The 26764-nt window shown below is 41.9% G+C and overlaps 2 protein-coding genes across 6 annotated transcripts; one reads left to right on the top strand and one right to left on the bottom strand.

The window, feature by feature from the left end:
• Positions 1-125: 125 nt before the first annotated feature.
• med19a (mediator complex subunit 19a) lies at positions 126-3009 on the top strand. 2 transcript variants are annotated; one of them, XM_030116248.1, is made up of 6 exons: positions 126-517; positions 941-1063; positions 1664-1797; positions 1897-2005; positions 2098-2192; positions 2661-3009. In XM_030116248.1, the coding sequence occupies exons 1-6, from the start codon at positions 298-300 to the stop codon at positions 2724-2726; spliced, it is 747 nt and encodes a 248-aa protein (XP_029972108.1). In that variant the 5' UTR covers positions 126-297; the 3' UTR covers positions 2727-3009. The 2 variants fall into 2 exon arrangements, with proteins under 2 accessions (XP_029972108.1, XP_029972114.1); XM_030116254.1 differs by having other exon boundaries at positions 1897-1993.
• Positions 3010-4248: 1239 nt separating this feature from the next.
• On the bottom strand, positions 4249-23960 carry slc43a1a (solute carrier family 43 member 1a). Of its 4 annotated transcripts, none has more exons than XM_030113943.1 (15): positions 23769-23960; positions 18735-18900; positions 17672-17861; positions 16761-16816; positions 15975-16051; positions 8707-8799; positions 8176-8309; positions 7966-8093; positions 7398-7544; positions 7252-7287; positions 7030-7165; positions 6550-6682; positions 6375-6448; positions 5702-5825; positions 4249-5531 (listed from the first exon to the last, which is right to left on the bottom strand). In XM_030113943.1, exons 2-15 carry the CDS (start codon positions 18886-18888, stop codon positions 5421-5423), a joined length of 1593 nt encoding a protein of 530 aa, XP_029969803.1. In that variant the 5' UTR covers positions 18889-18900; positions 23769-23960; the 3' UTR covers positions 4249-5420. The 4 variants fall into 4 exon arrangements, with proteins under 4 accessions (XP_029969803.1, XP_029969810.1, XP_029969820.1 ...); XM_030113950.1 differs by having other exon boundaries at positions 18735-18903; XM_030113960.1 differs by having other exon boundaries at positions 23765-23960.
• Positions 23961-26764: the final 2804 nt, after the last annotated feature.

Below are 26764 nucleotides of genomic sequence, written 5' to 3' on the forward strand. Positions count from 1 at the left end.
TTAATATCACTTATTACATTCTTATTTCTTGTTATTTGCGTTCTTTTATGGTCTATTTTTTCTGTGGAGCAAAGACACCTGACTCCGTCTGTTGTTTACACTGTGCATTACGGTAGCGCGCGTGCTGCTTTAGGGTATTACGGTACTGGGCCCTGCTGGAAATAATGCCACAAAGAAGTGAGGAGAGGAGTAGGTGATCTCTGAGGAATCCATCAAGCGTTGCCTTTTAATAAGCAGTCCATAAGCTAAAACTAATCGACGTTTTCTTTGGATTTAAATATATTATGAGCGATAGATATGACGGAAATGTACTCAACTCTGTTCGGGCAAAACGAAACTCAGGGACCGGCCGGCTCCTCGTCTCTGGGCTTCGGACCGGGGAAACCTCCGCCGCCCATGCCGCAGAATCAAGTCTCCATGACGGGTCAGATGCCAGCGCAGCTCGGGGATGAAGGGCCTGCTCTGCGGAAACCCGGAGCCATGAATGAGCCTTTCTACTTACTGCGAGAGCTTCCCGGTACAGTCAGATTATTAAGGCTGTTGCGTGTATTCTTTATTATTTTTATGATGATTTGCGGAAAAAAAGAACGTTTATCTGCCGTCAGAGGTTGCTAAGCACTTTGTAAACAATGCTAGCTAACGCGGCTAACTAAACAGGTGTTGGATAAATGTTAGGTTCCAGGTAATCCTCATGCTTTTTTTCCCTCATGTGAAGAGTTGTGTTTTCTGTATTTATACAGAGAAATATCCTTTAGCTAATGTTACGTCTCTGTTTTCAGTGAATAGGTGGTCGAACAGTGGTCATCGAACATTCCTCTATAACGAATGTTCATATGATCAGCTTGTTCCTGTTGACTTACTGACATTATTTGCATGTAGGAAATATTTGTTGCATTACTTGTGGTTTCTGGATTATCCTGTCATGACTCTTTGTGTTTAGTTGGAAACGAGCTAACGGGAAACACCAACCTCATCACGCACTACAATTTGGAGCACGCTTACAACAAGTTCTGTGGGAAGAAGGTGAAGGAGAAACTCAGCAACTTCCTGCCAGAGTTGCCAGGTGAGCTTCAGACCTGCAAACCTTAATGATTAAGAAATCACACACATGAGCATGGACATCATCGATTAAAGCTGCAAACTGATCTGTGCACAAACACTGCATGTGTTTTGCATATTATGTAACATAGCCATCACAGTTTTGGACTTGAGTAACCTCAGCATGGACCAACTCATGATTATTTGATAGTTGCAACTGTACATCATTGGTTTTGATGAACCTTCCAAGTCTGGTCCTACAAAGAATAATCAAAAAACTATTTCTTTTTCACTTCTGTCTTCTTTTTTATGGCTAGTACTGCTCCAGAGGTGTCCAAACCTATGGGCCAGGGGTTTCCCATGATTCAGTGTTAAACATAAGAAATACTAACTTTTAGAGAGACACGTGGTCCTCAGTTAAAAGTAATTTGGATACCTTTAAGCTGTGATATTACATTTTTATTGCTAATTACTGCTAATTACATTTTTATTGCTAATTACTGACTTCAATCCGTTCTGGATCCCTTATTGATAAAACGCTAAACACAGTTCCTAATTCAGCGAGTGGTTTCATTTTTGTGACCCTGTTTAATTCCAACATTCCTTTGTGTTCCTCCTGGTGCAGGGATGATTGACTGTCCGGGCACTCAGGATGGCAGCTCACTTCGCTCTCTCATCGATAAACCTCCCGTCTGTGGGAACTCGTTCAGCCCACTGACTGGCGCGCTGCTCACAGGCTTCAGACTACACACAGGACCGGTACTTATAGCACAACACAGCAAGACGCCACATCTTTTCTGCTCGTGCACATTTCCTGTAAAGTTCCTTACTGATGTGCATCCTGATGTTTGTCCACAGCTTCCAGAACAGTACAGACTCATGCACATACAGCCTCCAAAGAAGAAGAGCAAACACAAGCACAAGCACCATCGACCGCAAGACCCGTTACCACAAGGTACGACTCCAGGTACCCTCCACTCGGACGCAAAGAAACATGAACAACAAACAAAAACAACATTTTTTGGGGGGGTGACTGACCTTCTTCTTTCTGACACACAGAAACTCCATCAGACTCTGATCCCAAGAAGAAAAAGAAGAAAAGAGACGACGATCCCGACCGCAAGAAAAAGAAGAAAGACAAGAAAAAGAAAAAGGTGAAAATAGTAAAGCTAGAAAATTACTCATTTTCACATGTTTTGATCAGTGCACGGTTCTGTTTCTGGGGAAGACTCACTGATAATCTGTTAATCATGTTTCCAACATTTGAAAGCAAATAATGATGGACAATAATCAAATCCTGATCTTTTAGTACTTTCTATGAATTAAAAGTAACACAAGTCTAAAGTGACAGTGCAGATGGGTTTTTTAATTATAGATTTCTAATTGACTAAATGAAATGATAACATCAATAATGCTGCAGCGTGATATGTTATCCACACTTTCATCTTGTGTTTTACTTTTCTCAGATCTTGCCTTTCATTCTAAAATCTAAGCTGTAAAATGAAAAACCACTTTGCCAACTCGGTGATGTTTCAGAGGCGGGGCTTCAGTCGGGGGACGGTGTATGAAAACCATGCGTATTCACACTGTTTTCATTTCTCCTCCTTTCTCTCTGCCTGCAGAACCGACACAGCCCCGACCACCCCGGGCTCGCTGGCTCACAACCCAACAGCAACAGCCTCAGATAGACAGGAGCCCACTGTGTGCATGCCCGTGTCTGAATGTGCAACTTTTGTAAGAGGGTATGTGTGTGTGTGTGTGTGTGTATTTTACAGATAATTGTATTATTCAGAGTATGTTTAATGAGAGAAACAAATTGAAGAATGCTGCGTGACTGTGAGAGCGAGCAGTGACAGAGTGGATGTTTCGTGATGGAGCAAACAAAATGTTACAGAACAGTGTAAAAGCTGCGCGTGTGTTGATATCTTTTGACCATAATGCCAAAATAAAAACGAACTTTGATTATCTTTGTTTTCCTCTTACTGTTCTTTCAAGGTTATATTATTGGAGCTGATTTACTGCGGAGGTGTCAAATACATATTATTAATGACGTGCGACCCCCAGTGGACACATGAGAAATAGCAACTTTGGTGAAAAATGCTGAATGCTCCATGATGATTTGGGCTAGATGTTTAACAGTAACAGATTGTAAAAAATGACCAAAAATACATTTTGCGTTCATACATTTATTTGTTCATCAAACGCACAAGCTGGATAGAATGATTGAAGGCAGCAAAAAGGTGTACAATTACCAAAAAAATACTCTCGGAACAACGGGCTGAAACGAGACCATTGGAAAACAACAACACACACACATTGATCTGATCTCAACATACAGATGACTTTTTTTCTTGAAGACTGGCAGAGGTGTTGATTAAATGTTATCAAATAACATTTAAGGAAGAAAATACTCAATCAGATACAAAGGAGCTTGTTTTAAGTTGAATGTTCGTCAGCATGAGGTTTGATTAAAATGCCCTCATTTATGAAAATATTATGACCACCAAACAACGTAAATCAACACCTGTGTCAGTCATCAAGAAACAAACGTGTTTTTATTTACAGAGTAATGCATAGTTTGATGAGACACTGCTGTTATTTTGTTCCTATATGCTCACCTGAGGAACAGTGTCACACATTTTTTTTACAGTCCCTACAGATGGCTTTGGTATACAGAGAGATTGTGTTGTTCTTACATTTCTGTGGCATGAGAAGGCAGCAAATAGCTTAATTAAAAATGACAAAAAAGTTTAATATGATTCAAGAACAGAAGCAACGCAACAGAAAAGAGCACAAAATTACAAAGTAAACTGTTCAAGCAGTGAAAGAGTCCAACTTAGGTATTCTAATGAATTGTATCAAACAAATGTGTCACTTTGGGAAGAAAAATGTAAAATTTTTGATGTTTTTCTCTAAAATGTGAGCGCTGATTTGTAAAAGGCACGAGCTGGTTTCGACTCAGATACGAGTTCAGACACTGTACACACCCATATGTAGTGAACCAAGCAGAAAATGTAACAACATATCAGCCACACCTCACTTCTATTTACAAAACATAAATGTGCTAGATGTTTGTTCCTAAATCAATACATGGCAAAAAAAAAAAAAAAAGGTAAAAGCAGAATACACAATAAATCATCTGGACTTTATTTATAATGCGCCCACTACAAAAAAGCAGTTTCTGATATTGAAACAAACACTTCCCTTTTCAATACTAATGCAGCTAGAGTATAAAAAAAATACACTTAAATACATATTTTATACACACTAGTTCATTTCTGTGCATAAAGCAGTAAAAAGTGTTCCACAACACTGACACGCACTGTGCGTCACAATGATTGAAATCAGTCACAATTTCCAAAGAGAAATGTCCTCAATTATTATTGCTTTATGATAAAAGTTTCACTAATCCGGGGGCTGAGTAAAGTCAACCTCTGTAGAGAGGGAAAAACGCATTTCCTGATTGCGGATTTTTACAATTGGCGTTAAAAATAAACTCATGAGAAAAAAAAAGACAGGAGTCAGTTGCACAGAGACAATACAAAAAAAATAAAATAGGAAACAGGAGGTAGATGTGTCTCTCTAACCAGCCTATCTCTGTGTGTGTGTGGGTGTGTGTTTGTCTGTTGAAGAATAAGCAGGTTTTAAAAAAATACCCCCCAAAAGTCCTTCAAAATGACATACAAATTGTGATATTCAAACATCCAAATTTTACAATTCTCTGTATTGAATACAGTGGAACACACATACTTCTAGTTCTTTAAGGGGGAAATACAGTAGTAGCACAATTTATATACTAAAAGCTCCATTGTGCAAAACAGTACTGAAAATTTCAAATTTCAAGCTATTCTTTGGTTTGAGCAAGGATTGTGATGATTGCTGTGAAAAGTACACGATAGCATTTCAAGTACTGTGATGTCCACAGGTCGTCTTTGCATTGGCTGCAAATGAAATCTATGGCTTTGTATCACACTAATTTGGCTCTTTGACTGACACCAAAATAAATAAAACAGAAACAAAAGATGACACATCTTCTCCCACGTCGCAGAGAACTCCAGGTCAGTTCAGAAATGGTTTGTGGTGAGCAACGTCGGCACCAGCAGTGATGGAAACCCGACCGTATCAGAACTTAGTACGTGGCTGGCCTGTGTGCGAAACAACAGAGGGCTTTGATTTGAAACTCGGACTTTAATTTTGAAATGGGAGCAGGGAAAGCTGACCCCGCTGTGGCACGACAGCCATATATTTATATTTCTAAAAAATATAAAACTACTGGAAGGGTAAAGGCTGCTGGTGCTCGTTTTTGAAGGCAGAGTTCTCCCTCAGCTTCGGTTTTGTTGTGAGGCCGTTCGTCTCGCTGCGTCTGAGAGGCCCCCGTCTCTTTACCGCTTCTCTCTGGACTCCTTTTCCCTCAGCAGGTTTCTGCGGTGGTAGAACAGATAGGCTGGCAGCCAGAAGCCGGCCAGTGAGAAGATGAGCAGGCCCAGGTTGATCTGAGAGAAGACAGAGATGGAAAGTTAAAGTTTACAGTCATTTCATGGTGTGTCTCTGAAAGTAGTGACAGCAACTTTCTGATTTTTCTTAGTTTTGTCCTATCAAATAATACAATTACAGTAATAATGACCCAGTAGCAACATGTGGACTTTGACAGTGTTTCCCTCACCCAGTAGGGGTCTCCATGCAGCGGTCCCAACATGGCGATGAAGAGCGGCTGCTGCAGCAGAGCGACCACGGCGCTGATCATGGACTGAAGGCCGGTCAGTGTACCAAAGTGGTTTGATGGATAACTAAGAGGGACAGAAACAAGGTGGTTAAAGTCTGAATGAATGTACGGCGAGCTGCAGAAGATTAAAAAAAAAAATAGACACACAAAGAGAATTGTTTCCCTTGTTTGTTTGTTCATATGTTGTGCAGGCCCACACATTGTCACGCACATTATGCCACATTAATGGAGACTCTCCTTGTGTTTCAGGTTAATCATGAATGATACAGTCGATGAGAAAACACTGTTTGGCTGTGGCGCTGCGGTTTCTCAGCACACACACAGTACGCCATCTCCTTCTGTGACCACATCTGGTTGCTTTTATCACACTGTAAAGCGCTGCTTTAGTTCAGGTGTTTATATGGTGTTAGGAAGTAACATAACATGGGTGAGAGAACAGGCCGCCAGGACTCACACACTGTATGGCTGTTAAGTTGTTCATTATCTTATTCATGAATCAAAAAGTTGAAAAAAAAATGTTGATTTTGTTCAAAACGTTACTCAGTCGTCCTGTGTGATCTGAACAGGAAGTGTCATGAAGCTGACAGAAGTGTTTCAGCCGTCCAGCACTCACACGGCAGCGTAAAGCCCCCCGCAGCAGGAGTGGATGAAGCCTCGCACCATCGTGTGGAGAATGAAGGTCAAAATCTACAACACGGAAACGAGCAATGACACAATGCAGCCAACAGAACACACTTTTTTTTTTTTTTTTTTTTTTTTTTTTAATTTTAAACACATTTCTACACTACCTGTAGAGGAAGGTTGTCGATCAGGCAGCAGATTCCAAAGGAGAGCAGCAGCATGTTGGTGAGGATGAAGGCCCGCATGGCGTTCGTCACTTTCTGGATCTTACGGTCTCTCTTCTTGGTCCCGGTCATCAACCTGACGGCAGGAAACAGTGTTCAAACATGAATGCTGATGATCAACTGTTGTTCTGAGCTTTTATTAAATTATCTGACCTCACTTTATTTGTCTGTCTATGTTGTCTTTAACAGATCCACCATTATTACAAATCCAGAATTACTAAATTAAATTAAACATTTGATTTGCAGAATTTTGATTAAGTCAGAATCTGCTGATGTCCTGCACCACTTTATTTAAAAAGAAGAATTGTCGAGCAAATTAGTGGCCTTGTTTCTAATAAGATGACCAAAACTCATTCATGTGTTACCTGAACTGAAAAAACATGCAAAAATAATGTTCTTTCCATGTTTCATTGCATAATGTACCCCTGCTCTGTGCCCGAGATCTTGGTTTTCTCCTCTTCGCACTCCTTCATCTTCCAGTCCATGATGTAGCCAATCAGAGGACACGTGGCCAGACACAGCAGCTGCAGTGTCCCGAAGATGGACGAGTAGAAACTCACTATGAAAAGATGTGACAAAAAATATATATTTAAATCACAAAGAAATGATCTGAAGTCTACAAACCTTTATCGTCGGGTATCTCACCTTGCTCCTGTGCTTGCAGCGCCAGCTCATCAGATGCTGCAATACAAAAAAAGATGCCTGCTGTTAATATGGCTTATAGATGCTTTAATAAAGAAGCATTATTCAAAAAAAAAAAGAAAAGGATGAAAGAACTGCTGGAAACTCACGGTGCTCCTGTCCATGTGTGACCATGAACTCCAGCATCTTGTTCATTGCGCCCATGAAGAAGATGATTCTGAGCTGAGTCATGCCCATCGTGACCAGACTCCACAGGAAGATGGGAGAAAACACAGACCGACGGAAAGGAACGGCACCTGAGGGGGGAGACGACCCTCTTCAGCCTCTCAACATTCAGCTCATCAGAGCAAATCGCAGTGGGTCAGTCTGTATTATTTGTTTCCAGAGATTTTTGGGCTCTTTCTTTACCAGTGATTGCTTTCAGTCATCATAAAGCATGTTGGATAATTTCTCAGAAGCCTGCCTGAATTTGTGTTTGGTTATTGGGAAATTTAATTCTGTCATCAACTTAATCTTCTATCCATACAAAGACATTCCTGCAAAATAACCCGTCAGCTTATGTGACAAGTTGGTTTTAACTGTCACACGGTTTCAAATATTCTTTTTAATTTCTCCTCAAAATGTGCACTATTCGAGTTTAGGGTGAATTTTTGTCCTAAATGTCTCCAGGAAAAGATCAGAGCAATGTCCTCTGAACTGACGTCAGTGAAGACTTACTGGGTGCAGCATCAGTTCCATTGGGAAGCTTCTCAGTGGGGTGTGGGACGTCTCCGTTTTTTTCCTTCAGCCCCTCAATGACACCGTTCTGCTCAGGCGAAGGAACCTCCAGCAGCGTGTGGATCTTACTGTTGCAGACAAACACACCAATGAGGGGATTAAGATTCAGAAAAACACTTTGACGACTTGCGAACCTGAGCAGACACTGACCTGTAGTCCACCTCATCTGGGGTTGGGAAGCCTTCGATGGGCCAGTTGAAGAAACAGTTGAGAAAGACGAACCCGGCCAGACCGGCCCACACCCACATGATGACCTGGAAGGAGACTCCTTCGTCGTAGATCAGCTGAGGAGAAGGGAGAGGGCTGCTGAGGGCTTGTAAGATTCAAATTGCTCTTCTGTTAAAAAAAAAAACCCTCAATGTTCTTTTTATTTTAAACCACATGGCTGCAACAGACAAAGTTGTAAACACAACATTGACATATTATCACCTTGTAAAGCTTTTACAGTGAACGTGTTAACCAACTTTTTTTTTTTTTTTTTACTCATCCGGCAAACACAGAACAATATTACCATCTAGAGAGTGCTGGTCTCGGCCAATTACGCTTTACAGCCATGGCTCATAACCCTGCTGATGTCTCAGAGGCATCAGGATGTAGCCACATGCCTTTAAATTCACATCGCTTGAAGAGCAGGTAAGCGTGTAATTATAACAGACTGTTAACTTAACCTTTGTGCTTTACCTTGACTCCGGGGAAGGTGACTGCAGAGGAGGCGTACGAACCGATCATCAGAGACATGACGGTGGAGCTCAGGGCGCCAAACATGTTGGGCAGCTGCAGAGGGAATGGAAACACAAAAGATTTATCACACTGGTTAAATGAGTGAGGATAAGGAAAGGCCCGTGGTGGAGGCGGCGGCGGCGCACTACAGCGGTTTGTCAGCAGAGGGCGCACGGCTGCTTTGCGAGAGCCGCAGGATCCAGACCCAGGAGGTGAGTCTGGACCAACAGGCATGAATTGTTCCTGTCTGCAGACTTTTTGCACTCAGTAACACTTCTCTCACCCCGCAGAGCAGCCTCATTAAAAAAATATTAGTGTCCATGTCATGGGAAAGAAGAAACAAAGTCGCGACCCAGTTTGTGTGTTGACCCCGTGGTTCAAACACAGACTAAGCCTTACTTAAGACAACATTCATGGCTACTTTTTTTTTTTTTTTTTTTTTTTTTGCCGTTTCAACAATTTTTCCAGTGTGGGGATTAGAGCCAATCTATAGCCTGCTGTGGGTGAACTTCACTGGGCTCTTTGCACCCAGCACGAGGCCATGCATGACACAAGGCAACAGGGACGAGGTGGCGGGCACCAGGCACTCACACATCATATATTAGGTCGACCTATTTACAGTAGTAAGGCGCTTAGTCAACATAACAATGACCTATTGTGCTGGCAGCTCATTTAGTGTCCTTTGATTAGAGTTTTAAGTGGGTCAATCACGATTATAAAATCACATGTGAGGGATTTTTGGTGCGCTGCATGACAAGCTGGCTATTTTCTCTCAGCGCTTGAACGTGGTCCTCCAAACTGCTGCCACCTAATCTCCTCGCTGTGTCAGAGTTCACCGAGCCGTGTCAGGACTTCTTTTTCCATGCAACTGCAGTGTGCACTCTCCAAACCCCAGCATTTATGTCAACGAGGTGTTTTTCAGTTTTCAGGTGGCCGAAAGAGGAATGAATGGACAAAAAAGAAAAGAAATGCATGTCTCAAAGTGAATGGATAAGGAATGATTGCTGAAAATCATAATATACGCTAAGTTATGTAAGAGATTAAATGATTAAAAAGATTGAGATATGCGCTGCTTTCCTGCGGACCTGCGAGACTTGAAGGGAAATGATTTTGTCCTGAGCTTCCTTGTTTGCAGTCAGAGCACCTGATTGATGTTTTCAACAAAAATGACAACGCCCTGCTTCAGCATGTCCACTGTAAACCTAAACCAAGAGCAAATACCTCAGGTTTACTTTCTTGTCCATTCGGGGTACTTTTTCTCACAGATTGCACAACATTTCACAAGATTTTATTGAGATTTTGAAGAAACTAATTTTTGTTCAAATATACATCTTGCTGTTGTTATTCTTGATAATCATATATAAATGGTTTTCTGTTAATAATTTAAGTTCTTTTTAAGAGTATCTTATTTAGACTTTACTGTAACTTGTGATGTGTTTACATTTTTTAGTTACGAGTATTTCAGTCTGTACCATCTCATGCTTACAGCTTCGCTTTTACAGCTTTATGCTGTTTGGTGATTGATACATAGATTACAGTAGGGCTTTTGTTGAAAGCAGCTGTCTGCTGCTACCGAAATAACACTGCTCCAGTGGTGGGGAAGTGGAGTGGTCTGCCAAAAGAACCAAAACAGAGTGAAACAGGAGCATTGGTCTTTGACAGGATGGAATCTGCAGTCTGTGGATGCATTACTGTGAACTTCCTCCCCCACGCTACTGTCACCTGATCTACTTTTGATATGAAAATAGTGATTCAAGTAGCTTCAGTACAGCTGGAATCCTTTAATCGCTGCACGGCGGAAGTTGTCATGACCTCCCCTGCTGCATACACTTCAGTTTGTGGGTGATGGCATTAGTGTGTAGCCAGTAGTAATAACTGTGTTGGAGATTAGAGTAAAAGCCTACAACAAATAAAACACCGTCTCAGCTTTACAATTTTGGGACACACACGCACAAACGCACACACGGCGGGAAGAACAAAGTCATCAGAGCTGATACCAAGACGCTAGAGGGTAAACAGGGAGGGAAAAAAAAAAGGTTTTCCTGAGGATGTTGGAGAGTCAGACTGCCTGGCAGTGACAAGAAAAACATCCAAGAGAACACCCGTCTTCATTCAGTGATTCTAAGAAACAAAATACTTCACATCTAAATATGGCTGAAGCATCTGCTGAGCCGGGCTTGACGGGCTGCGGAGGTTTGAAGAATGTATGAAACCGGCCCCTCGGAGCACACTGGGGAGACTCTGCGCCTCCTACCAACATTAAAGCAGAGAAAGTCCGCCCACGTGAGCGTCGAGGTGACCAGCCTTTGCTCAAAGGAGACGGACAACAGATGCATGTGTCAAACAAATTGCCTGCGATGCAGAAAACAAGCAAGTGTGTGAAATATGTCCTTGCATGCGCCACCTCTCTGTTCTGACAGCACCTATAAAACACACATTTCACACAGGGGGGGCCTCGCAGCGCACATCCTCGCACGCTAACGTTGCGGCGAACACGTGACTGCAGGGAGGCACACAGAGGTCAACCAGTGTCAGAAAGCCACACAGAGTGGGGCTTTGGTTGTCGGGACTAATCAGTTCAGGCTCTGCTCCCACTGTGCTCACTCACTTGGGTGTTGTAAGACCCTGGCACCGAGTTTAATTAAGACTGTAATCATTAAAAGAAAGGGCCAAATAGTAGATTAATGAGCACAGAAGTTCTGATTGAGCCCTGAAGTTATGAAATAAAGGCAGATTACATAAATAAGTGGCAAAACTGTGTAGGAAAGTTGAGAAATGCATTGGAGTTAGCCGAGACAGTAATCTTGATCGGCTCTTGTTCTATAGTGCTTCATCAAACTCATGGCTGCAAAGAGACTGAAAGTTGCTCACACACGTTTGTGCAACTTTGAGAGAAAGTATAACCGAAGAAAACTCACGGATGCAAAGGGAGAACATGTAAACGCCACACAGAGACCCCCTCAACCCCACTGGATTTGAGTGATCTCCCCATGCTGCAGCTGCAGTTCCTCTCTCTGTAGAGATCGCAGCAGGAAACACAAAACCCCCGATGATTATCAGCGGTTTCTTCTTTCCATCTCAGCTCTTCGCCGCCTCTTCTTGCCACTCAAAGATCGGTCCACCTTTATTGCCCCCGCTGTTCAGCAGAACAACACGTATACGACAAAATGTGGCACAATAACCACATAAACCATCAAAGCGGTGGTATGTGACCGTCGCTTTCCAGGTTTCTTCACATGTTAGCGAAGGCATCCTTCCAGGAGCTCGCCTCACTTCTCTGTACTGACATCTGTTTGCTTAACAATTTTAAATGAATGTGGCCTCCGTGTGCTCCCTGACACTTATATATGAAGGCATAAGACTGACAGCTCTTATAACGTGTGAAGAACAACTGAGGCCTTTTTTCTTTTTCCCCACCGCTAGCATGTGATCGGACGGGCCCCCGCCTGTAGCCAGTGCTGTTTGAGGGCGATCCCGTGTGTGTTTCACCAACTACAGGCGGCCAGTCATTCCTCCGATGTCAACGTCGGCACCGGCTCCCATTCATACTGAACATAGCTAACGTTGATCATTAACGGTTGAGAAGTGGTTCGTGACCCTCGCGACTCGCTGACAGTTGTGTCGGCATGTTGCCTCCAGGGAGACACCGGTATCAATGCCGGTATCAGGTCAGGCACTCATGCTCGGAAATAGATACAACCCGGGGAGCTCTACGTGACGTCGTGCGTCAGCAATTTCGCGCGCAGGTACGCAAGAGAGCACGAGCGAATGTATTGTTATTGAGAAGGATGAAGACTACAAGCTAAGGAGCTTAATGGCGCACAAACCAGCAACGCTACTCGCTGAATGTGATTAAAGTTTAACTGAGACACTCATTAGCAGCGAGCTGGAGCCTGTCTGTTGGAGGTACACGCAGTATCAACAAATTAGGCTTCATGGCCTTCAATAAGTGCTGTCATCGGTACTGGGTGTCCGCAGTAAGCTGAACGTCAGCGCCCATACTTGTATTCGTCCATTAAAAAAGTGGCACAACCCTCGCTGCTTCTCAGGTGAACAATGCACCAGTGAATCAGCAGGCTGCTATTCAGCCACGCCTCTATTAAAAAGCACAGTGCAGGAGCATGTCCACACAGGATTCTTGATGGGTCTTCTCCTGAAACTACGGGTGCAGAGGCCCCAAGCTCTGTGAACACCTGATGAAGAACTGACCCACACTTTGAAATTCCAAGAGTGGAAAGCAGTGGCGGTTCAGGCTGTTGGAGGAGAGGCTAATGGTAGTTTTAAGAAGTTGGCAGACTTTCTTTTATGTTACATTTAAGTAAAAAAAAACTGACAAAAACTGCTCTCGGCACCAGTTTCATTGACCTCTTGACACGTCAATGGCTGTCCAATTCACACACTTTCATGTTCTCATGTGGCCTAACATAATAACACAAATAGACTGCAAAAGCTAATTTAGTTACCTTCCCATCAAGTATTTTGTAAGCAATTTAACCAGATAAGTCAGTTACTCTCAAAGTGAATTACTTCATTTGCAGACAGTTTCCACAACACGCTGCTACAGACGCGTATCCACAGAGGTCTACTGCATTCACATGAAGAAAGGAAGAATTGGCTCTGTTTTTCTGAATTAATGAGATGATTATCTCGTAATTGAGTCATTTCAAATTTCCTCCATTGCTTCTAGTCAAACTCTGCAATACTTCACATTTCAAAAACAGGAACCTCCAATTAGGTGGCTGGCAAAAAAAAAAAAAAAAATCTGTGTTATAAAAACAATAAACTGATCGTTTGAATGCAGACAAAAACATTTTTTTAGCTCTTTGTTCCAAACACAACTCCAACATTAACGAATCATGATCATTTTGCCACTTTCCAAATCTCAGTCACGCCTTGATACATAAAATCATCTCCGAGCAGAAACCTCGAAACAGGCTCGGTTTCAAACGTTCCCTCTCCTGTGCAGTCGATGTGGAATCCTTCCTCTGCCAGGTTGATGCTTTTCTTGACAACATGGCTTTATTAGTTCATGTGGTGTTACTGTTGTAAACAAAGAGAAACTGTGCACACGGAAAAAAAAACTGCACTGGTGCAACAGTGCGGCTCAAGGGTACTTCATCAGTGTTTTTGTCGTTCCACCACATTAGAGGAGAGAGTGCTAGAGGGTGTATTTTACTGTTTGACTTAATAATAACATAATAATAACACATTTAATTTATGATGCACTTCACACTTCATGTGCTTCTTTTAAAATCAATGCATAAAAGTGAGGTCGCACATTAAAAAAGACATACAAGCAGTAAAAAAAGAAATAAAAACAAAAATATAATAGAAGCTACAATAACAAATCCAAATGAAGAGGTCTGTAAGAGTCGTCCTCTCTTCCACCACAGTCCAAAAGAACAGAGTGGTCTTGTGTTGCACTCCAGTCAGATTTATTACCCTCCAGCACATGGTTTAAATAATGATGGCATGAGTGTGCGTGTCTCTCGGTCCTCATGCTCTGCCGTCATTCGCACTTCAAAACGGCAACAACAGCAGCGTGGAGGTCAGGCACTGATGGTAAACTCAGCCCAATTACCAGCGTAAGCAGAGGGAGGGGACGACGCATGTGGAGGTCGGCCGGGGACAAAACAAGAGGGGGCGGCGGCACATTGCTCAAGTGTGTGTTTGTGTAGTGTTAACCTTTTGTGATGGTATGATTAATGCGACGGACAGAGCGTTATGTAATTGCACGTGATATTAAAGATTGAGTGTTCATGCTGCTCATACAGATCCACTGAGTCCAAATCTATTATTTTCTCCATTGTCAGGAGGAACAGCTAAAACCTTGAGTTTTGCTGCTTTTTCCATTGAATCATTATCATTCTGCTTTCATCGGTTTTAGCGTACAAAATGTACAACCCTCCCCCCAGAATCTATGGCCCGGTGTCAATAAAATTGTGGAACATTGTGTAAACTATCAGTCAAATTTTAAACTTTGCATAAATTTAACCATTTAGTCCCTCCTTTGAATGATTTAAATTTTCTGAAAAACTTCTTTAAAAAAACTTTAAACCCCCAAATTTTCCATCCAGCCCTGGTGTTCCTCTATCGCTTGTGACGCCCCTCCACTTCGACACCAGACTGCAGAGTCAGACGGCAACAGGCGTACAGTATATACGTCATAACACAAGGTCATCTGTCCGCGGAGCGCCGCGGCCATCGCTATCCAAACATCTGTTTCATGTTCGTCTCCCTGTGTGAACATACCCATGTGTGCACAGTCATGCAGAGTTTAAAGCTTGTATTGATTTTCTTGCATGAGCAGCATAGAAAGAAAGGGAACATCGTGGAGAAGGAACAGAGAACAGATGGAAGCCATGATTTAAAAAAAAAAGAAAAGAGAGAGAGAGAGAGAAAGCGTCCTTGGCTATTTTTGAACAGAGGTAGCGTGGCTCGGCTTTGGGAGGGTGTGTGGTGAGTCGCGAGTCTTTATTGGTTGAAACAAAACTTTCCATCTGGGAGAAGTCATGTGCAGCTCTGATGGAAACACGCTGTACTGACATGCAGAGCAAACATCGAAATGCTTGGCAGGACACTGGAGGCAGGGACGGCTATAAAGCACACTTGATAATGGTGGCACCAGCTGACACATCACAAGCACCTCGACAAGCCTGACGTGGAGGTAAACAAACACAGCTCCCGGTGACAACGCGCTGTTTCCTCAGCTGACACAAACAGAGGAGCCAGACACGCTGAGACGGTCAGCTACCAAAACCTCTCCGCTCGGTCGTTCCAGGAACAAAACCCGACATCGGGACTTTCTCAGAATCTCAGTTATGTAACCAGAGCGCAGATCCTTTTTTGGGGAGTTTCAGAATTATAATATGGGGATTGCGGCCAATGAGAAAACGCGGAGGGGAAGAAAAAACTGTTTCAGGAGGATTGTTACCGTTAACTCTTTTCTTTCTTTTATACTTCTCTTTGGACAAAAAGAACACTGTGTGCTTTACCACACTTTTTCAGTTAAAGTGAAAACCTGCTGGAGCTTGACTTTAGGTTGGGCCTTTTGTGACCAGTGTATGAAGACAGGAAGGAGTCATGTTTACTCCTCACCCTCAGTGTTCCCACAACTTCTACCTCGTCTCAGGTGGAAACATTCACGTGGCTTACATTCATAAATATTTTCCAATAACTATCAATGAGACATTTTACACTCGTGTTGGTCTCTGGTGTGTGAGTCTCACCGTGAGGGAGGTGAAGGTCAGGCAGATTCCCCCAAAGCCGTTCAAGGAGAGAGCCAAGAAGATGAGCGCTGACAGAGCTGGAGACAAACAGCAGGAAGAGAGTCCTCAAATCAACACTGACAAATAAAAATCACTTGCTCAGAACTCCAGGACGCTTTGTCCAAAATGCAAACCAAGAGCCAAACTTTATAAATGATCTGACTGACAACAATTTTGAATCAGACTGAACTAACAATTCTGTTTAACTTATAAATTGATGAGAAAATTGACAGTCAATAATTGGAGACCACAAGAAGAGAATACGATTCATGGGTGAATGAGTTATTGTATGTCAAACAAATAACAATGACAAGTATCATACTGGACCTGTGTGTAACAGAGTTAGTACTCAACCCTCCCTGTTTATGATTTTCTGCACCATGCGGCTGACCTACTTCTTATAATCTGAGTGATTAGTGATCCAAACTATTCAACAAGGTGGTTGGAGTAGTTTCCAAACGGTGTAAACGTGTGGTTCAGCAGTCTGAGTGAAATGACTCAGTGAAGTGCCATGACCAAAAAAAAAACACTGAATGATAGTACTTTAAGACCGCAGGCTGATATAGTGGTTTGCGTTTTTGCATCGAATGACTCAAGTGCAGGTTTAGAGAGTTGAATGAAGAGTTTCATGTTAAACAGCAGTCTTACAGGTGAGCATTCAAGTTAAAAACGCGATATGGACGTAACGGCTTGCCAGTGATGATTGTTTACAGGTAAAAGTCTTAATGTGCAATCACTAATACTCACTATTCGGGTCGTACGCAGACGAAGCCATCATGATGCACGACAGACCAAAACATGAACTGCAATGGGGGGAAAAAAGAAGAGCATTAAAACTTGCAGCGAACGGCAGGAAAATAGGTGAAAAATAATTAGCTGCTGATGACTTAAGAGTGACGGGACATCTGAGTCATACCAGTGACGCACCATTTACAGGAAGTCTTACGAAAAGGGTTCGGCTTAATTTGAATCACAAGTGAGGACCCGCAAAAGTTCACAAGCAGGAAAGATCTAAAGAGTGGAAGGTACGTAATAATACAAACAACTGAAACTTTCCCTCTTTTATCATATTAGCAACAGGTCATCACGATGATTATTATTCATTAAAATATCACCTCACGGACCTCTTCAGGTGTCGCTTGTCTAAGCCATGAATTTATAACCTTTCATATTCATTTTTATGTTTAATTAATACAATTGCTTTGTTAATCTTACAGAATGCAAAGCATTTTAAAATGCCTGTACATGCATGTCTGAACATACATCAATGTTTATACATATATATTTTTTTCTGTGTTTCTTCATATGGTGACTACTCTACTGTAACATACCAGTGTCAAACAATAATGTGAGACAGTGCAGCTGTTTTCATATTCTCACTGCCACCGATAAGGCATGCAAGAGTGCTACTCACAGAGGAGATACTACCACACCCACTATGAGAAACTTACACATGAATGAGAGACTAAAGGCTGAACCCTCCACCTCCCACTGTGGGAATGTGATCTGGCTACTCTCACTACTCATTGTGGGCATAGTAGCAGCAGATATTTGTGGCATGTGCGCTCTTTCGCTTGATGAAATCTTGCATCACTCTGTTTGTGACCTCTACCAAGCATAACCCCGTGTCTGTTGTGTTGACCCTTGAATCTCATTACCTGCCCACCAGCCGAATGGGACGAGGACCGAACTTGTCCATGAGGATGCCCAGAGGCAGGGTGGTGGCGCTGAGCAGGAAGGAGCCAATGGTGAAGCCCAGATTCAGCATCTCCTCCTGGTCCACGCAGCTCAGCCACTCCTCCTCGCCAGCAGAGTGGTTGCCCAAATTCACAACCACTGAGTCATTTTCTGTGGGGACAAGTGTGCACGGTCGATAAGAGTGGACAAGTGATAAGACAGGGTACAGAGACAGCCCACAGACAGAAAGCCCTGTCTCCTCACGGGGTCACCGGGGTTATCTTGACTTGAGACTGTAACGAAATATCACATATCTAGCAGGATGTGTGCAGTGAAGGAAAAGAAGAGCATTTCGGCTGAAAAAGAAACATCAGTCTGACACATAACAAACAGACTCGAATAGGATACATGAGGATGAGTTCCAAACAGATTTTTAATGGTGTGACGTCTTCAGAGGTCAAAATAGTCTCATGATTGCAAAAAATCAGACGCGATCATTTTTCTTTATTTTTATCGTCTTGATACTTATTGAGTATTGTCGTGCAACTGGGTGAACCGAAAAGGAAACAATTGATACTTCTAAAGAATAAAAATGACTTATTTCATGTTTTAAAAGTTTCATGGGATAAGCATAAACAAAATCAATTCCAAACAAAACAAAACAAAAAAAAAAAAAAAAACACAGTTTCGTTTTGTTTTTTTAAATGCATAATTTCCTCTTTCCATCCGAGTGATTTTTTTTTAATGTTTTGGGGATACGCATTGAGTAAATTTGAAGCAATCTTCAATGAACTTTGAGAGGATTGGTGTGCAATTTAAAAAAAAAAAAGAAGCTGTTTAATACTGTGTTTAGGAACTTGAAACAGAACCGCTGTCTCAATTGTCTTGAGCAAACATGAGTAACATGGTATCAAAGCAAAAGCATTTCGAAATGATCAAACATGAACCGTGTTTCTGAGGTTCAAACGGCCAGATGTGTGTGTGTGTGTGTGTGTGTGTGTGCGCTCTAAAAACCGAACACATGACAGAGTCGGGTGGCTTCACCTGAGCACAGGTGGGAGTAGAAGCCCTGCCTCTTCAGCATGATGAGCAGGGAGCCCCAGCCCAGCAGCACCGCAGAGCACAGCAGGTTTTCAATCACCGCCGTCACCGCCATCCACCAGCGCCGTCTGTAGGCCTGGACGAGAGAGGGCGCCATGGCTGCTGATGTCTGCTGGAGGCGGGAAGAAGACAGAAAAACAGCTGTTGAACTAAATATATATCCTGATGTGTCGCATTATTTCTAACAGTGTGGGCAGGAGATTAAGATAAAATGAAATTGAATAAGTTTGTTTGACTATTAGGAACATGTCCTGGTAATTTATTTTTTGATTTTTTTGAAATCTTAAATAGAGAAAAATAATATGAGAAGCACCGCAAAGCTGTTTTAGTTATTATATTAAAATTAAAAAGACAGTGATGGAAAAATTTTCGGCCATTTTAGCCATTTGCTGAGCAAAAAAGTATTTAAAAAGTGAAATAGTCTCAATCTAACCACTGAAATATTAAGATTTATTTGTTTTTTTCTGAATAAAATTAAAAATTTTAAGAAAATTTGACCTTTTCTTTGGTATGATTATCTAATTTCACTGAACCTTTATTTAACCGTTTATATCCAATATTTGTTTTTCAAGAGAAACCTGGCAGCCGCTTATTGTAAACACTGATTATGTAAGATCAAAACACAACAGTACAAACTGCAGAGCACGGCACTTCTCATCAGTCTTCCTGCAGGAATAACCGCAGCGACTGTAAATTAATAAAAATCAGCAAAACCACCAACGCATGCCTACTGATGAGATATTTCCCTTGTTAGTGGATATAATAGCTTTAAAGATATTGAATTTGCCATCATGCAACGGCAAACAGGAATTTTCCTTGATAAAATGTAACCTTTCAACTTTTTCACCAGATTTCCACTGAACACACACTGGAACACAGTCAAATTCTTGCAAAACTTTCCGCTCACTCGGCTCCACATGGTTTGTGAGAAAACTACTGAGGCAGTGTGTTTGCGTCGCTGTGGAGAGCTGATGGAGCCTCCTGGTTGAGGTGGTACATTTTTCTCCCAGCTTACACAACAGCCGATCATGTGGAGAGTCGTTCCTTTTGTAAATCTCGCCGTCACCTTTCATTGTCCACAGTGATCCATGAAATGTGCCGTCAACACGGCAGCGTCTTCAGAACTGATTTAGAAATGAGTCAGAGCACTTTTGCCCTGAAAACTAGCGTTTTCATCCTGAAGCAGCACCGAGATGCGCGAGCATGTCTCGCCATGTTTTTCCCTTCTTTTGAGCTCATGCAAACACGACAAGCTTTTGTGCAAACATAAAAAAAAAAACAGAAGCAAACAAAGACGGTTAACAAACAGCGACACGACTGAGGGAATCAATGTCAGGTTAGTCATGACCACCTGAAAAACACACACGGATACACGCAGACACACACACACACACACACACACACACACACACACACACACACACACACACACACACGGGGGAGGTCAGCAGTCGCCACAACCTGCAGCACGAGGGACACGAAGCTCCTCCAGCAATTCAAACCTGACAGGATCATACACAAATAGACACGCATGCATATGGAGAACGTATACACACACACGGCTCAAAGATCCAAATATACCCAGCGAACTGAGAACCCAGGTTCTCAGTCTTCTGGCTGAGAACCAGAAAAAAAAAAAAAAAAAAAAAAAAAAAGGAAGAACAGAGAGGAAAAGTCTGCGAGGAGAGCCAACTGGAGGCATCAGTCAAGGCCTCAAACAGGAAACACTTTCAGGACTTTTTAATGAGGGAGTCAATTCAGCGCGTTCATGCAGAGTGAAGGAGGCCCTAATGGGACAGATTTGTCTTTGCGTGTGCCCATGTGTCTGCCTGGGTGCTCATGAGGCGTGTGTGTAATGCGATTACCCATAGCCCAGTCAACTGGCTTTGTGCTGAAAAGAGTTTGAAAAGGGGGGATTTCTTTGTAATTGACACCCCATGAAAAAAAACCCCCTCAACACACACACACATGAATGCGCACGCACACACACACTTCTCCCAAATCTCGACAATGAGCGAACAGACCAAGGCTCCTCATTCACAAAGTCAAGTAGTTGTACAGCAGATTAACTTGTTAATTAAATCCAAATACATCGATAGTTGAGACATTTGCTGCTTGAGTCAGTAGTTCCTCCTAAAACCTTGGCAACATTGGGAAAACATTCCTTTAGTCCACCCACCACACACAAACACACAAAAATCAATGGGATTGCTACCAAAGAGAATCAGAAGAAAACCAACACATCTTTACATTTGAAAATCAAGCACCTCAAAACCAAATTTAACAACCAAGAAACAAAAATAACTACAATTTCTGCATGTCTGCCTGCAGTTTCACTGGAACTCACAGACAGTAAAATCCATGATACCTGTGTAAACATCACTCGGTCTGTTGTTGCTGTCTGTAGCTCCGGTTTACTGACTGAGGCGCACGGTCCCTCCAGTGATTTGTTCTGCATATCATATCAATTTAATACTTTTCAGGAGGTATTTCATTTTTGTCTTCTTACATGTTCCGGTGAAACTATGTTAAAGAAGGTGTTTTGGGTGTGATCATTGCCATTGTTGGCATCAAATATGAAATTGGAGCATTACAATTCACATATGAGATTGACTTGTCTTATTTGCTGATACTGCAAACAGTGCATGTGCACGTACAGGACAGCCCCAGTCCATTAAAGAGGCCTAAGTATAGAGGGTTCCCGTCACATGTGTTGGATTTACTGCCGTGGCTGTATCACGAGTGTCAAACACACACACAATAAGCATTGCTCACCACTCACGCACCGGCGGCAAACTGCTCGGGAGATAATGTAGTAAATAAAACAGGGAGTCACGGCGACTCGGTGTCACATCACAAGCATGCGTCTATAAGAAAGCGTTGGGGTGTCAGGTATCAGTCGTCAGGAGGGTTTATCTCAGTTTGAGGGACCGCATGGACCGATGCCGATCGCTCAGTCAAACAACTTCTCCATCAACGCAACCGTCTCCCTAACTGCTTATCATAAGCATATTCTTCCTCCACTCTTCTGTAGCTATCTCTTTTTTCTGTAGTCGTGTGTTGTAGGATGCCGACACACAACAAAAGCACACCTACAAGTTAAATATTTAAGAATGGTGCTTTTAGTGTTGGCAGCCTGTTGTGAGCTTCTGTCATGAAGCTGTGAAGTGTGTGTGTATGTGTGTGTGTGTGTTTGCTGAAAGGAAGAGCAGGTGAAGGCTGCTATGGCTGGCTGACCATATTAGGAGGTTGTTTCCTGAAATACCTGCTTCAGCTGCATGATGCAATGTTGTAGACTTGTGAGGAGTTTTATTGCCAAGGGGGAGTTTAGGTTTTGATAGTGAATGGATGTTAAATGGAGCCACCTGTGAGATTATTGTTTACTTAAGTTATCTTTTCTTGATGGATATGAACACAATGAGAATTAAGCATCACGTGTGCGGCTTCCTTTCAAGTCTGTCTGCTGCTGCCCACATGTAGCACTGCTCTTTTTTCCCCGCGGGGTTATTGCTGACCTTGACCAGCCGTGTTTATCAACCTCTGCAGGACTCAAAGAACCGCAGGCCAAACTCTTTATCCTCACAAGTTTCCAAGAAAATAAACCACACTCCATAGGCGCCTCTGTTCCCCGATGAGTCCCACAACGCGACCGAGCAGCTGCTTCTCCACGGGCGTGACCTCACCCCGGGTCCAGTTACCGGCCGGCGGGGCTGCGTTCACCTGCTGCCCAACGTGTTGAAAATGTGAGCATAAAGCACTGCGTGGAGAGCCAGAACATGAAATAATCCTGTGCACACTACTTTTTTTTTTGCCCCACATCTATTTCTGAAGCTGCAGGCCACACAAATAACAACTGACCAAATAAAACTATTGATCGGCTTTAAAGGGACATAAGGAGCAGAATAAGATTATACAGAGCCATCATCAAACTGACCAGTCCATTACAACTGGAATGAAAAGTGCAATAACTGACTGTTGTGAGTGTTTTTTTTTAAAGCACTGTATTGTTCACATGTAAACCTTACACCTCTTTCTATATTTATAATGTGGCACATGTACAGATGGCACTTACAGTTTAGTTGTTGAAAACAATGACAATATTCTGATTCTAAATTATTGGTATTTCTAAGTGTTGGAATTTTCAGTCTGAAACTTCACACACTGTGTTGCTGTGATCAATAAGATGTCCAGGTGTGACATTACCACTAGTGGACAGTTATTATATTTCATACTTTGCCTCATGATAAAAATGAATTTCTAAATTTGATTTTTAGGCACTTTTTTTCCTGCTTTTTCCCCCACATCATGAATCTCCTCCTCTAAATGCAGCGACAGTGTGAATATGTTTAAAGATTTAACTATATTTCCACTCCACAGCTGCAGTGAGCAGAGTCCACGCGGGGTCCGTGAAGGCAGCACAGCATGACTTCAGTTTGGTGGCACAAAGACTCGTGCGTGAACCTCTTCCGGCTCCCACAATGATAACTTTTTAATTGGGCTTCATTAAACAAATTAGCCGAAGTGGTTGTTTATTGACTTATAAACGAGAATCGTGGCAGAACTTATTTAACTTTAACCATCATTTGTCTAAAAGAAATCAAGAAAAAAGAAAAAAAAAAAACCTTCCTGTAACAGCAAGGCACTCACTTCCGAAACTACTCCAAACTTGCAGTCTTTCACTCATCAACTCCAGGTAGCTTCTTCTCGTTTCAGTTTTCCTGCTTCGAGATTTTGTTAGCGTTTTTTTTTTTTTTTTTTAACCATCACTTATTTCTTTGGCGGGTTTTAAGAGGGAGGCGCGTTTTTCTTCTGGATGTGACGAGAAATATGTCCCCGTGTGACTCATGCCACGTGTGTAAGTAAAAATCAGCCTTCAACGGCAATTCACTTTCTCAGAGTGCATTATTACACTTTATACACGTTTAACAAACACTGAGCAGCAAAGTTGTAAATATTCACGTGAAAATACTTACTTACTTGACTCGTGTGTCTTCTCACAAAGGGAAATGCTTGAATTGAAGGCTTTAGTTGTTCTCTGATAGCAAATTGAGGTTTAAAAACAAACAAAAGCAGACTGGTTCTTCACTTTGTATAGGATGTGACAGACTGGACCCTAAAATTCTGCCCTCTCTCATACACACTGCTTTCTTTCTTCCTTGTTGAGGGTTGGTGTTAGACCCTATAAGACACTTCTCTCTCACTCCCTCTCTCTGGTTACATTGCAGACTCCTCCTCTTCTTTTCCATTTGACTTTTAATTGCCTGCCTCTTTGCGTGGTTTAGTGCCTCAGAGGGTGGAGAGAAGTCACCCATTCACCACCTCTCCCTCCACAGGCCAAATGCATTTACAGGACTTAACTCAATGCAAATGCCCCCCCATGGAATCTGCAGTCAGGCACTTGAAATGTAAATTGCACTACTCAACACGAAGAAAGCTGTAGATACAATGGTACATGTTTCTGTCACAAGTGGTGTCTTTCACCAGGTCGCTCTCCTTGTTTTAATCGTGTGTGTGTTTCACTGTTATTTATTGCTCAATGAGGAACTGAGAGTACATCCGTTTATTTTATTTGTAAATATTAACTTCAGTGTTTATTGCTACTTTTACCAAGACTTTAAACGTGGATATGAACTGCACTTATACAACATTAACAGCTCTCTGCCGTCACTGATATCTGAAACCATCACTCAGGTCACAACAGTAACACAAAGCTTATCCATCCAACTTGCTGGGTGGAAAGTACTGGAGCCAGTCCAGCAGAGAACTGGCAAAGATAACCTGTGCAGGCTACCAATCCGTAACAGGACAAACAGAGAAACAAGTGGTCTCATAATATTCACACCTGAAGGGGGCATAAGAGACACAGACTGAAACACATGTTCTGAGACTGACCTTAAATCAGAGTACTGGAATGGAGAAACCCCAATCATATAGGAAGACCATGCAAACTTATTCTAGAAAGAACTGGCCTCTATCTATCTGTCTGTGTCTGTCTATTGATTTTAGGGTTCTTAACTAAGTGAGAGCACAACAGCTTTCAATAGCACAAATCTAATACTCAAACTGGAAGGAAATGTTTGTTGTGCACCGCAGTGTCATTATTCTCTTAAACCTGAAGAGCTAACAGAAAAATAATATGAAATGAAGGCAACCTCACAAATACACACTTGGTGTGTCTGTTGCTTTATGGAGTAAATATTCAGTCTTGGACTCTGTCACCTCACTAAATACAACAATGTGTAACTTTAGTGTAGTTTTAAAATGGCTGTGTGAATAATAGGGCTGTCTTGATCATTTTCAGGTAGTTTCATCAAGATCTGACTGTTTTTCTTCTGAAAACTGTCAGTAAACCATCACAACAACAAAAATGACCAAGCCATTTGACTATTTTGTTCATAAACAATAGTGTCAGGACTTTTTTTTTAAAGACACTGATGCTTTCATTGACCTGAAAATGTGCTTTTACAAAATGAATCTACAAAATCTATTTTATGCAAGTGACACACTATTGCTTGTCATCAGAAAGAAAAGAAAGAAAGAAAGAAAGAAACTAGGTTTTGCAATTTGTACTAATTGTTTTGAGAAATGCATCAACTGTGGCGCATATGTAAAAAGTGATGTGAGAAATGGAATTGTGGAACTGGAATGGAATGATAATTGTGGAACTGAAGGAAATGTTGAAAAAAGGAGCTGAAATCATCTGAAAAGTAAGAAATATCTTGAATGGCTTTGAAGTACATCTCTAATGCTGAGACAAAATATCACTAGCCCACTAATAAAAGATACACTAATGAGTGTTGTTATTTGAAGGTGGAAATCTGCTAAAAATAATCCTCCACTTGCAGAGAGGGCAGTAATTTTGAACACAGAGGAGCACTGAGGTTATATCAGCTTAACCCTCCTGTGTGCAGACATTCAGCTTTATTACCTGCTTGGACTGAGCCAAGTTCTGGTAATTCTTGGGTAATTCAGGCACATACAAAAGCATTAGTCCCTTTAACTCCTGACTCTGACACGGTTTGGATCAGAAAATCAAAGCAGCCCCCTGCAGGGCTTCGCAGGGAACTTTTCCATTTCAAATCTATTGCAATTTGCTGTTGGCGTAGTCATGTTAGTGACAGCTTTACAGTTGGTCACAACATATTTCTTCCAGCTGCAGGTGTAAATCTGTGAACTCTGGGACCCAATTTCTTAATCAAATAATCCCCGTGGAATTTGTGTGAGCTCTCTCCAGCTGTGGGCACCAGGAAATGCCGCCTCTGACCCCACCTGAAAACTTCATGTGAACAAGAAAAAAGTCAAGTCAATTTGCTCTTAGACCATCAGACATGAGGGTAAAGCAAAAGGCAGTACAGATACATTCCTTTTCAAATTGTGAAAAAAATATGTGTGCATGTATTGTTACTTCTGAAAGCCACATCATTGGAGACAGCATTCACTAAATAAGACAATTTATGTGAAATATGTAGACAATGTTTTTGAATTAGACAGATTTGTTTACCTGAAAGATTCACAATACAACACAAATATGTTTTATCACTTGTACAAAATCAATTGCCTTCAAAGTTATACCACCACAAGGTCAAGGCATCTGTAACCACAAAAGACATTTTATTTCCTCAGAATATGGTTCATCAGTTTAAACCTGTACTTTTCTTTGAAACATCAAAGCTTCCTGAGCTGTCATAAACAGAGTAAACAAAAAACCCCTTGGCAAAAAAATATTTTTGCCACATGTACCCAAGTGAAAAGATTGAAAAGCAAGATATAAACCACTCATGCCATTCTACAAAATCATACAAAAGGCACATTTTAGTGAGAACAAATATGGGCTTCAAATTTGAAACTGCGCTTCAAGACAAACATGATTGTAAAATCATTATGTTAAAGGTGAACTGTGTAAGCCTTATAGTCTTAAAAAGTAAAGTTTATAAGGTCTTCTAAACCTTAAGTGCAACTAATGACGGTCAAAG

This window comes from Salarias fasciatus, chromosome 2 (assembly GCF_902148845.1).
Source record: "Salarias fasciatus chromosome 2, fSalaFa1.1, whole genome shotgun sequence".
Lineage (NCBI taxonomy): Eukaryota > Metazoa > Chordata > Actinopteri > Blenniiformes > Blenniidae > Salarias > Salarias fasciatus.

Coding starts and splice junctions, on each gene's coding strand:
- med19a (XM_030116248.1), top strand. CDS start 298: ATGACGGAAATGTACTCAACTCTGTTCGGGCAAAACGAAACTCAGGGA. Junction 1,798..1,896: donor TCAGACTACACACAGGACCG/GTACTTATAGCA, acceptor GTTTGTCCACAG/CTTCCAGAACAGTACAGACT. Junction 2,193..2,660: donor AAGACAAGAAAAAGAAAAAG/GTGAAAATAGTA, acceptor CTCTGCCTGCAG/AACCGACACAGCCCCGACCA.
- slc43a1a (XM_030113943.1), bottom strand. CDS start 18,888: ATGGCGCCCTCTCTCGTCCAGGCCTACAGACGGCGCTGGTGGATGGCG. Junction 16,817..17,671: donor CCCATTCGGCTGGTGGGCAG/GTAATGAGATTC, acceptor CCCCCATTGCAG/TTCATGTTTTGGTCTGTCGT. Junction 7,288..7,397: donor CACACATGGACAGGAGCACC/GTGAGTTTCCAG, acceptor TTTGTATTGCAG/CATCTGATGAGCTGGCGCTG.